Source organism: Monodelphis domestica, chromosome 5, assembly GCF_027887165.1.
Source record: "Monodelphis domestica isolate mMonDom1 chromosome 5, mMonDom1.pri, whole genome shotgun sequence".
Lineage (NCBI taxonomy): Eukaryota > Metazoa > Chordata > Mammalia > Didelphimorphia > Didelphidae > Monodelphis > Monodelphis domestica.
In genome coordinates this window covers 79,104,309-79,116,963 of record NC_077231.1, presented here as the reverse complement: position 1 = coordinate 79,116,963, position 12,655 = coordinate 79,104,309, and the positions used below count along the sequence as shown (strand labels likewise).

The 12,655-nt window shown below is 39.9% G+C and overlaps 2 protein-coding genes across 6 annotated transcripts in view; one reads left to right on the top strand and one right to left on the bottom strand.

Annotated features, from left to right (window-relative positions):
- The window catches only part of VEZT (vezatin, adherens junctions transmembrane protein), a 75,230-nt gene extending 66,409 nt beyond the window's left edge, over window positions 1-8,821 (bottom strand). For 4 of the 5 annotated variants that reach the window (XM_007503224.3, XM_007503225.3, XM_007503227.3 and 1 more), the window contains exon 1: window positions 8,667-8,821. In XM_007503224.3, the coding sequence (XP_007503286.1) occupies window positions 8,667-8,702 (36 nt within the window). In that variant the 5' untranslated portion in view covers window positions 8,703-8,821. Of the gene's footprint in view, window positions 1-2,564; window positions 2,739-8,666 lie in introns of those variants that run through there. The other variant, XM_007503226.3, reaches the window with a different exon arrangement.
- Window positions 8,822-8,863: 42 nt separating this feature from the next.
- Window positions 8,864-12,655, top strand: part of FGD6 (FYVE, RhoGEF and PH domain containing 6) — a 175,365-nt gene continuing 171,573 nt past the window's right edge. Inside the window, exon 1 of the mRNA XM_007503223.2 lies at window positions 8,864-9,418. Coding sequence (XP_007503285.2) covers window positions 9,391-9,418 — 28 coding nt within the window. The 5' untranslated portion in view covers window positions 8,864-9,390. The remainder of the gene's footprint in view (window positions 9,419-12,655) is intronic.

The following is a 12,655-nucleotide window of genomic DNA, read 5'->3' as shown; positions in this document are numbered from 1 at the left end:
CTAGAGATAGGAGTTTTGGAGTTCAAATTGGACCTCAGATACTTCTTAGCTGTGTAAACTTGTGCAAGCCACCTAACCTCGAGTGCCTAGCCCTTACAACTCTTCTGTCTTGGAATCAATACATGATATCAATTCTAAGGCAGGAGAAAGTAAGGGATTTTTTAAAATGAGCTTTTAAATAGTCTTGTATTCTACAGAACATTAGAAAGTCCTAGTGTAGCTTAAAATATTTTTTTAACTTTTAAAATTATAGTTGTAATCATTTGTATATGTAGAAACAATTTTTGACAATTGTTTTCTGACATTTTGTGATTCAGATTCTTTCTTTCCCTAGCACTCTTCAATAATGGATACAGGTTATACCAGTACTTTCATGCAATACATATTTCCATAGTCTTCATCTCCTGACAGAAAACACATATCACAACATACCATAAAAAATTCATGAAGGAAATAAAGTAAAAGGTGGAATGCTTTGATCTGCAAATGGATTCCAAAGATTGCTTTTTGGGCTGTAGATAGCATTAAAAAATTTTGTCATGAGTTCTTTGAGGTTATCATGGAACCTTGTTTCACTGATAATAGTTTAGTTCTCCACAGTTGATCATCTTACAATATTTGTTACTGTATACACTGTTCTCTGGTTCTGCTCACTTCATTCTGCATCAGTTCATATAAGTCTTTCCAGATTTTTCTGAACTTATCCTATTCATCATTTATGTGACCCAGGGCAAATCACTCATCCTTGTTTGCCTCAGTTTCCTTATCTATAAAATGAGCTGGAGAAGGAAATGGCAAACTACTCCAGTATTTGCCAAGAAAGCCTCAAATGGGGGGCAGCTGGGAGGCTCAGTATATTGAGAGCCAGGCCTAGGGACAGGAGGTCAAATCTAGCCTTAGACACTTCCTAGTTGTGTGACCCTAGGCAAGTCACTTGACCCCCATCGTCTAGCCCTTATCACTCTTCTGCCTAGGAATCAATCCATAGTATTGATTCTAAGATGGCAGGTAAGGGTTAAAAAAAAAAGAAAAAGAAAACCCCAAATGGGGACATAACTACAAGAACAATAACATGTACAATATCTCTATCCTCAAGGACTTTCTATTATATAAGAAAAACAACAGGTGAACACCTAAGTAAACAAAAGTGTATAAACACACACACAAAATAATACTATATGCATATAGTAGTTTCATGAGGCATTAGTGACAAAAGGAAGAATGGGGAAAGATCTCATTTAGAAAATAGTTAAGCGCAATTTTGAAGGAGGCTAAGGATTTTAGGCGGGAGGTGAGGCTGGAGTCCATTCCAGGCGGAGGTGGGGAAGGGACCCCTATGTATAGGCTTAGAGACAGAAGTTATAGTCATAAACATACAAAAAGGCCATTTTAGCTACAATATAGTCTATGACAGAGATGTTAATAAGCCTAGAATGGTAAATTGGCTTGGAAGGGCTGTAAATGTCAAAGAAGTTCATATTTTATGCTTAAATGGGGGGCTCTGGGAGCTTTCTAAGCAGGGGTGTGACATGCTTAGACTCATGGTTTTAGAATGATCACTCTGGCAGTTGTATAGAATGGATAAAGGTTTGGAGTAACTTCCAGCTAATAAAAGCTTCCTTATGAGAGTCTTCACTTTGGACTCAGCCTCCTATATGGTCTAGGTAATGGCATATAACCCAGGTTTCCACTGTGTAGGGGATCAATGGTTGAAATAAGACCCCTTATACGAGTCTAATCAGTCCTCAATGTTTATCACAGCATTGGAGAGGTCAATCTTTGCTCCAGAGTTAACTCCAATACTAGGCTATATGCTTTTGATGAAATGGAAAAGCAATTTACTATTTAAACCTACTGGGATTAAAAAAAAACAACAACTATTTCAAACCTGGTTAATTAACATGCTAGGAAACAAAACCCAACTGTTCTTATTGTACTAATTTGTTAGAATCCCACCTCTTCAATAAGACTTCTAGTTATACTAATAGTGCCTAACTGTAAAGTCCCAAGTATAAAGAACCTCATGAATATTCATGCTATTTAGTTTTGTAAAACATTAATCTAAAGGTAAATTTAGCTGATTTTTACTCAAGACTTCATCACTCTCCTCCATAGTACAAAAGAAGCCCAGAAAAGATTAAAAAAAATTTAATGCATGAAGCTAATAAGAAATCTTTTATGTAGAAAAAACTAGATTGGCACTAAATGTGAAGAGTGTAGATCAATACTCTTTAGAATTTAAAGTTTTAAATATAATTTTATATTAACATTGGTGTGTGAATATAACAGATATTATCTAGAATATAACAAAGCTACTGACTATAATCATAAGATATTGCACTCTAGTAAATGAAATCTGAAGAATACGTAAGAAAACAAAATCAGAAAGATATTTAATATCTTTTGGAACATTAGGATAAAAAATTTATAAATTTAAGCATTTTGATGCCCTGAAGAAAAGAATTTGAATTGGAAGATAATATGAACTAATAACTTATTTCAGAAAAGCAATGCCAATTCATATTTATACAAGAGTTTCTGCCAAAGAAAACATAACTACTTACCCATAGCAATCAATCACTTAGATTATTAGCAGCAGGCTTTTGATGAAGAAATTCCATTAAAAAAGGGAATAATAATAAGGGAAAATTCCTTCAACTAGATATGTTTTATAAAAGCCGTACTTGAATTCACATATTTTTTTCTGGTCTTTTTCTTAAGATACAGATGATGAAGAAAAATAATTTTTAAAAGTATAGATCTCAAGCTGCTGCTTCTTTTTAAAAAAACTGTCACCTTCTGTCTTAGAATCTATACTAAGTAATGGTTCCAAGGCAACCTGTCAAAAAAAATTCTGTTACTTCCTTCTTCCACTGATGCAAATCTTAACCCTTGTATGAGATACAGTGGCCAAAGTCCCTGAGTTTGACTGGTCTGTCCCTGAGATGATATATAGATACAAGGTTTTTTGCTCAAACCCCTCTTTAAGCCTTTCGAACTTGGTTGGACTGTCCAGAGCTCATGCTCTGTAGCAGTCTTTAAGAACTTAAGCTCACTCTGCACAATCTTCAGACAACAGAGCAGTAGGTCTTTAGAGGAAGAAAATAACTCCATTTTCCTACAGTAGGGTATTTCTTAAATTTGATACTTGTAAACGTTTAATTAGAGACAACAAAATAAATCCTTAAAGGATCTCAATGAATCAACAAGTATTAAGCACCTACTATTTGCCAGGCACTGTGCTATGTGTGGGTGACATTAAATGATATTCATTATTCACACTTGCATTGGTTATCACAAGTCTCCATAAAAAATGAGACTAGAAAATTGTTCAATGACTTAACTTTGTTCATGAATACTTAAACCAAGCAAAAATGTCAAATAAGTTACTTTTTCAAAGGTGTTAACTATCATTGGAGTCCTTTAAAATTACCAGGAGGAAAAAAAAAAGCTTTCTTATGGATAGTGCAACTCTAAATACTCTATTTGAGAGACTCTATACCTGCATTGGCAAAGCCTGGCACCCTAGCAGAGCCCCCTCTTCCCAGTGTCCCAGGAAATTTCTGCATGCCCTACCTCTGTCCAGCAGGGCCAAAGCAAGCATTTTCTACCTCAACTCTCTCCAGTATACAGGACTCACAGACAGCTTGAATTTGCCCACTGGGCACTCAAACTAGACCAACCCAGCTCTATACTGATCGCACTATATAAAGGCACAGAGGCAATAGGAGGGGGACTGAGTTTGGGCAATACCTCATCAGTCAGTTTTGTGATCTACAAGAGCTTGTGAAAGGTGGGCACTGGTAAACAAGTATGGGAAGGTTCCAGGTATGGAGTTGGGAGGACTGGGATTCAAATTTGTCCTCAGATACTTCCTGTATGACCCTGGGCAAGTCACTTAAATGGGACTGATTGCCTAGCCCTTGCCACTCTTCTGTCTTAGAGCTAATACTATGACAGAAGGTACAAGTTAAAAAAAAAAAAAGCAAGGGTAGCCATTGAATATTCTTCAGCAGGATATTCATATGGGGTAGAGACAGTTGGGTGTTTTCAGAGAGGCCTATGTTAAAACAAAAAAGCATTCCTAAAAAATGAAAAACATTTTTAAGTGGCTAGAGCTTTCATTCTTAAGGCTTCAATTCTATATCAAATCAATTAAAGGGTAATATAAGAAATATTTATGAAATATTTACTGCCCATGGATATAAATCTGCCTGAACTTTTACCCAGCAATATCACTTCTAAGTCTATTTCCCAAATAGATCAAAGGAAAAAGTTCTATTTGTACAAAAATATTTGTAGTACCTCTTTATATGGTAGAAAAGAATTGGAAACTGAGAATGTCTGAACAAGTTGTGGCATATGATTGTGATGGAATATTACTGTGATGTATGAAATGACAAAGGGGATGGTTTCAGAAAAACCTGGGAACTCTTAAATGAACCCATGCAAAATGAAGTGAGCAGAACCAGGAGCACACTGCATACAGTAATAGTGATATTTTAATGATGACCAACTATGAAGACCTGGCTAATCTGATCAATGCAAATATCCAAAACAATTCTGAAGGACTCATGGTGAAAAATGAATCAATTTCCATAGAGAATTGCTGAATTAAAGAGTGTAGATGGAAAGATTTTTTTTCACTTTATTTTTCTTGGGTTTTTTTTTTGAGCAATATTGCTAATAAATGTTTTACGTGACTTTACAGGTAAAATGGTTATCACATTACTAGCTTTCTCAAAGGGACTGGTGGGAGGGAGAAATTTTGGAACTCAGGCAGAAATGGGGGAAGAGGTCATTAAGAACCACCATTCAGATTATAAACATTCATTTACCTCTAGGTGTTTTTACTGAGCAGTCTTTTTCTATCACTCAAGCTTTTAAAATTGGATAGAACAAAGGAGTCTTAGCAACATTTCCATCAGAGCCATGAAACACTGAGTAGAAAAACAAATAACTTTAGTAATCATCTAGTTCCCCATCCCCACATTTGCAGATGAGTAATTTGAGACTGAGACTTGATCAAGGTCACAAAGCCAGTCAGTGATAGAGCTGGATCTACAACCCATTTCTTCTCCTTTTCTAGGTATGTTTTCTTAACACTGTAACAAACTGCTTGCCCCAAAGCACACGATATGCATTTTAGAAATGTTAGCTATGATTATATTATTAAAAACAAATGCATTTCTCAATAGAACACCTGAATTTGAGATTTATAATATTTCATTGAGAGGTAGCATTCTTGTAGTGGCTAGAGAACCAATCTAGCTGTGTGACCATAGGCAAATTATTTTACTGTTCAATGTCCCACATGACTCCTTAGGACTCTGTGGCCTCAGAGGGCAGAAATAGTAGCAATGGAAGGAAATGGGAAAGAAATAGATTTGTTTAAATAATTTCAGAAAAAAATTTCAGGTGTAAAAATTCTTTCAACATTGAGCTAGGTTGAAAGGGACCTGTTTCTATAACTGATAGTTCATCAACACTTCAAGGAACCAGGTTTTTTCCTGGTATGATAACTCCTTACAATCAAACCCTTTATACCTTAGGTGATGCTCTTCAAATATGGCTATTGTTGAAAATTTCCACTAACAAATAGCCAACATTCTGGTAATGAGCTTGTCTAAATTTAGCCAAGGTGGTCCTCAGGGGAAAGGTATTAAGAAGTCCTTTTAGTCTAGGAGGAGGGCTTGAACTCTGTTGACCCTGCAGTCATATTGTCACCTCCTCCTCAGGAAGGGCATCTGAATAAGGCTTTAATAGAGAATATAATTAACATTAACAAAAATCTTAGAATTTTATGGGTCATTTTTATTCCATTCTAAGTTGTCAATGAAATTCTCTAGAACCAGAAGGTTCTGGGTTCAAAAACACTCCATAACTGTGTGATCCTATTCAAGCCACTTAAACTTCAATTGCCTAGCCCTTACCCTTCTTCTTAGTATTGATTCTAAGACAGAAGGCATGAATTTTAAATTATAAAACACAAAAAGATTTTAGAAAAACACAAATTAACACCTATGGCTCTATTGCATTTTTATTTATTTTGTTAAATATTTCCCAACTCCACTTTAACCTAGTTAGTGGGGAATATTGTGGCTTCTACTTGTTTGATGATACCTCTGATCTGGTCCATTTCCCTCTTTTAAGGCAGGGTTGCTCTGAGAAGTATGCTAGAATTCTATTTTAAACGTTTTTTGTTTTTTTTTTAATTAAGAAGCTCAGAAAAGGCATTTCTAGAACTTTTTAGTTTAGGCATAAAATATTATCTTTAAGTCCCTCATCATGATATTATTTTAGATCAATTCCTAGGTTCAGGAGAGGTATACCACACATAGCATTAATACAAATACCTTCCTATGTGGGTATTAAAATAAATTTTTATTCTGATTTAATGAATTGCTCTGTTAATAACAATTAATAGCCATTTCTGTGTGATAATCTTTGACTTATATTTATATGTAATATAAATATATTAAATATATATCATATACTTATATATATTTATTATTCTTCAAGCTAACATTCCTAATTTCTGACATCATTCCTCACAGGTCTGACTTTCTAAATTCTAATTATCCTTAGTGGCTCTCTGAAATTTCTCCAAGTTCTTCATATCTTTCAAATTGTGGATTCTTGAACAGAATACAAACCTGTTTAAGAAAATCACAGAGAAATCACAGAGAAACAAGTGAATGAATATCCTCAAGCTGAAATGATTTGTTCCTATTTCCATAGCCTTTATATAATTGATCTTTTGACAACCAACTCCAATAAATTTATCTGTCCTTTAAGTCCTAAAAAATTGATTTTGCTCTATGCAAACACGTTAAAAACATTAAATTTCATGCACATATACACATGTGTATCTAACTATGAGAGTAAACAATGTATTAACACAAACTCAGGAGTGCTTTTACTGTACTTTAAATGGTAGTTACGTAACAGGCACATACTTATCAACTTATCACTGGAAAATCACATTATAAAAAACTGCCTTATGATTATTAGTGCTCCAAAGCTGGAGTCTGTATCCATTAAAGGTTATAGGAAAGGAAGATACATTAATAAAGTTTAAAACATCTCCTCCTTCCTTTGGGCCTGTTAGGTGGAAAACTGGCAATAAGAAATCTCTCTCCAATATTTATTATATAAATGATGTATCAATGACTCCCAGTCCTCAAAGCTTTACTTAGAATGGCCCTGGTCATCCTATCCCAAAAAGTCAATCACAACAAGTTTTTTTTTTTTTTAAAGGATGGAGCCAATAAGCCTGGCCTTCAGAGGGTTTCACTCACAAGTTTTTTTTTAAAAAAAGGATGGAGCCAATAAGCCTGGCCTTCAGAGGGTTTCACTCCTATCTCTCGGCAAACTTTCAAAGCCATAGGCAAAAAGGCATCGGCGGTAGCACCAGAAGCAGCTGAAGGGCTTTCCAGTAGAATTTAAAATCCCGGAGAAGAGGGATCTTTTGTTTTCCTCAGAGTTTCTCTAGAGCCCGGAAAGAGCAGAGATTTAAAGTGAATTGTTTCCACCCCCAGCTTCAGCCTCAGTCCTTGGCCAGAGCTCCGGGCTGGAAGGTGTGTAGAGAAGAGGCTACAGAATAACACGTAAACTCTCGGAGGGAAAGGGCTATTTTGGGGGTGGAAGGGGTTGTATCTACAAAGCCTTAGCAGAGACCCCGAGACCACTAAACTCGGATCTATTCTGACTTAGAAAACGACATACTGACATCTATATTTTATTGTATTTTTTATTTATTTCCCAATTATATTTTAATCCGGTTGGGGTTTATGTAACAAGGGAGAATCTGACTGCTTCCAGTAACAGCGGCTTCCAGGCATAGAGGACCTGCTTCTCCCAGAGCATCCTTAGCCCCGCGGGATCTCCTCCACCTCCAGAATCCCTGCAGGATAGATAGGGGTCGGGAGGAGCCGGGTGGTGCGGAGCCAGAAGCAGCCAGCACTGCTTGGGGGGTGGGGGGGAGGCATGGCTGGGAAGTGGTCTAGGAGTCCAGAGAAGGGGGAAGGCCCGGGGGCACGCCTCCGTGGGGCGGGAAAAGGGGGGAAGCTAGGTTGCCTAGAGAAGGGGGAAAGCCCAGGGGCGTGTTTGGGTGGGGGACGCTCGGGAGCGCGCATAACAGGGTGGGGGAGCTCCTTTGGAACATGCATAACTGGGGGTGGTCTAAGACACCTAAAGCAGGGATAAGGCTCTGGGGTGTGTACAGCTGGGGTAGTGGAGTAACGGGAGCGCGCATGACAGAGGTAGTCTAGGGCTACCAGAGCAGGAGGAAGGCCCGGGGGCGCGCATAGCCGGCAGTGGTCTTGGGCGCTCCAAGCTGGGCCGGGGGACGCAGAGGGCGGGGCTCCTGGGGTCGCGCCTGGCTGTGTGTGGTCCAGGGCACCCGCGGATCTTGGGGAGCCCCAGTCCAGGTGTGGCCCTGAGTTAGGGGTGGGGTGGGGACGGACCCAGGCCCCATCGGGCGAGGCGGATAAAAGGGTAGAGGCGCGCTGCCCTCCCCTCATACCTGTCAGCCCGCCTCGCCCCGCCCCGCCAGGCCCGGACCGACCCAACCCTCGGGGGCCCCCAGCCCCGCATCCCCTTCCGTGCAGATCTCCGGGCAAGCTCCTACGCGGAAGACGCCGCCGCCTCCATCATCCCCCTACCTCAAACACCACTTCTTCGTCAAACTCCGGTGTCATCCTTCTCCGCCATGCCACCCGCCCCGGCACGATGGGAAATGAAGTCCGTCAGCCCGGGGGGCGGGACGTGTTGGCCTCGAGCCCCACGCCAGAGTGGAGCTGAACTACAAATCCCAGCATGCCCCGCAACACGCGTTCCCTCACTTCCTGCCAGCTAAGAGAGGGGGTGAGTAAAAACGGATGCTCGAAAGCCTGAGATTCCTGGGGCTGGACATTTGGTTGTTTTCGCTGTTGCCCATAGGGGGCGCTGAGAGGCCCTTCCCGGAGTGATTTTTTTTTTTTTTAATTGGGGCGCGTGCCGGCTGAGCGCGCTCGCGATTCTGAACATCTCCCTCGGAGCCTCGCCAGCTGGAGCCCGCACGCGCCGGGGGTGGAGGGGGTCGGAGGGAGGAGCGCATTAGCGCTCTGGGAACCTTTCCCGGGAGCTTGTCCGGGGAGGCGCAAGATTTCGGAACCTTCCTGGGGATTTAGGCTCGGGGGCGCTCTCGGGCTCCTTGCCCCTTGGCCGGTCAGGCGGCTAGCTTCGGAAGAGTCCTCGGAGCCGCCGGACGTAATGCGACAGCCGCCGATCTTGATTCTTGCACCCCCAAACCGGAGACAATGGATTAAAGAGGATTAAAAAAGAGAGGGGAGAGGGGAGAAAAGACAGAGAGAGAGACAAGAGAGGAAAGAAAGAGAGAGAGTCCGCATGGGAGGAATCATGAATTCCAGCGCTGGTAAGTGCTTGGAGATTGCGCTCGTCCGACTGGAAAGTTTGCACCGAGCGCTGCAGCCGGAGCTGAGTTCTTCCTCGATTTGGGGTTTGGGAAGCTTTGAGTTTCCTGCCTCTTCCCTTTTTCCCAGAGTAGACGGTGCCAGCACGGAGAGGACATCTGCAAGTACTGACTTGACCGGACTAACACTGCCAAAAGAGTACCATAGTCTAACTTTCCTGGTGTAGCTTTTTGGAAACCCAGGGCATCTCCTGGGTCCTTGCCTGTAAAGGTTTGGAGGAGGGTGGTGCTGATAGGGTGCTCTATGTATGGCCCGTGGCCCCTGGGGTTAGCCTCGCTCCGTGCTGAGCTCTTGGGGCTTCTCTTTGAAATGGGGATCGCTTTGCCCCACTGTGCGCGACTATCCTCCTAACCATAAACCATGCAATTATAGTGTTGGGCGAAGCGGGCGGTTCGCTCCCTGTCTCTTTCCCTTGCTTGGGAAACCCTGGGATTGACCAGAAACTTTTCTGCCCCGCAGATAAGGGAAGTTTCGACATTGTTTCAGGAGCTGTCGTTTTCTTTCCACACCCTGTTTAACCTGAGAAGCTTCGGTCCAGGGGACGGGTCAATTTCTATAGTCTTTTTTGCTAAGTATCTCTTGGCTTTCTTTCACCTTAGTCTCCTTCGGAACTCCTCCCAGTCAAAATAATTCAATCATTTTGGCTTCTGTGGGGGACCATGCCTTCCATTAAAGGGATTGTAGATGGTTCCTTTGGTTTTGCTTTGTTTTGTTTTTCCCCTCAAATGTTAACTTTTTAATGACCAATTTTAGGAATGCTTCCTTTTATTTTTAATCACTTCAGCTGGCCGCTGCTAAGAATCTAGGCAAAAGTTTACCCATTGCCATTGGTTTTCATTTATCTTGGGCATTATTTTAAAAAGATTTCTAGAAATGAACATAAAGAAGACCGGCAATTTAATAAGAATATTAGGATTTCTTATGATCAATTTTGACCATATATTTCCTCTTTCCAAAAAAAAAAGTTTTTGTGTTCTGCTGAACATAGGTTTTCTTAGCTTAGCGACAAAACAGAATTTTCCCAGTGCCTTCAATTTAACAGACATCTCTGCAGCCCCTTATTCTATGCAAAGACTTTTACAGTCATCATTTCTAAAGTATCAGGTGAAAAAAAGTTTCTCTAATCCTCTTGGCTTTTGTTAGAAAACACTGAAATTTGAAACTATCACACTGTCCGGTTGATTTTCTTGGTCTGTGTTGTCTCAGAAGTAGAGATACTTTAAGAGTTTAACACTGCCAGGTGTAATCAGATTGTCTAGAAGAAATCTGAGTTTACATAGGAACTTTCTCTTTAATTAGCTAATTACATGCTTGAAAAGTCACAGCATTTTAACATTGCAAAGTTGTGTAGGTTGCTCTTTGGAGAAGGTATCTTAGACATTTCCTCTGATACTTTATGAAATAGGATGCACAAAATGACAAACTGTTGGGTCCATATAATGTATATAAATATCCTTCTCTTACTGATGTTAGCCACATTAAGGACTTCACTTTTCCATCATCTACTATTAGGCCATTAAGCATTAGGTCATTTTAAAAAATTACTATGCCAGTCAAAATAATTTAAAATCATAATAATTGAGATTTAAGAGGTTTCCAACTATTCTTGGTTCTCTTTTTCAACCATGCAGAACTGTAAAATATTTCTACCTTAACTAATAGTATTTGCACTTTCAGTTAGGCAAGGTAACCTATAATACATAACAACACAGAAGAATTTAAACTTTAAAAATATAAAGCCTAATTTTGTGTGACATTCTAATTGGATGGCAGTTATGTGGAACCCCACTGAAATGATGACTGTTGTTTTGTGTGTGTGTGTTTTTAAAAAGTGAGCAGCTTCATAAGCAGAAAATCCACAAGCATTTTTGTGGTGTTGAAAACAGGAAGGCTTCCTGTGTTTAACTTGGTTATTACTCAGTTGTTTTGTATGGTAATACAGAGAAGCATTGAGACTCCTTTTTGTTCAGCCCATCTGTTGGATCCTTAGGCTTCCTTCATTGTGCTTGAATGAGGAATATGGAAAAGAGCTAGTCGCCTCTCTCCCCATCCCCACAATCATTTGTATAGAATGATTGATTTATTGTGCTGATCAGCTGCTCAGTGTGTTTTAGAGTAACAAAATTAATTAAAACCTTTAAAAAGATGTTTCCTGTATGGACAAATCTAGGGTTCACCTAGATCTCTTCATAAGCATTGTTTGGGGTTTTGTTTTATTTTGGTAAGAAAAATACACAGAAGTCTAGGACTGTGGTAGGTATTTGTCATGTTTACTAATGGGCTAAGAGACTCCCTTTGACCTAAATTTAGAATAATGTTAAGTAACGTATTTAAAAAAACAAACACCTTACCTTGTTGTAGAATCCATACAAGAATGGGTTCCAAGGTAGAAGATCAGTAAGGGCTAGGCAATTGAGATTAAGTAATTTTCCCAGGCTCCTACAGCTAGGAAGTAGCTGAAGTTAGACTTGAACATGGGTCCTCCTGACTCAATTCACGGATCCACTTAGCTGCCTCTAGGCAATGCATTTTTTTAATGCTGTGTATTAAAAGCAAAAGATCATCATGATACTGTACTTGTGAGCAATTTTATTTTATTGTTTTCCAAGATTTAAGTTGTCTGGCACACCTGGGTTCAAATCAATAGTAGATAAGCTCTGGGTTGCTAGGTACTTAGTATTGGTTTTAGGACAAAAGGTAGGAGGAAGGAGGGAAAGGAGGAAAGAAGGAAGGAAGGCTAGTAGGCAGACTGGCTGCCTCCTCCAGTGTAGACACTGTCTAAAGGTCCTGGTACATAGCTAGGATTTATTGCATACTTGTTGATCGATTGCTTACATCCCTGCCTCAGATGTTTATTAACTATAACCAAGTCACCTAACCTTTCTGAATCTCAATTTCCTTATCTGTATAGAGGAATTAATAATATCAGTCAATCCATGACCTGAAATTGATTAAGCTCTTACTGTCTGCCAGGCACCAGGCTAAATCCAAGAGAGAGAGACATTAAGGAAACAGTCTTAGCCCTCTAGGAACTGACGTTCAGTGATGGAGAGCCCCTGAATATATGTATACACTTGTTATATACAAAGTGAATACTATGTTGTTTTGAGAGAGATAGACTAACCCTAGCACTTAACTAGGCTGCTTGTTAAGTGCAAATTAGATAACATGTTGCTGTC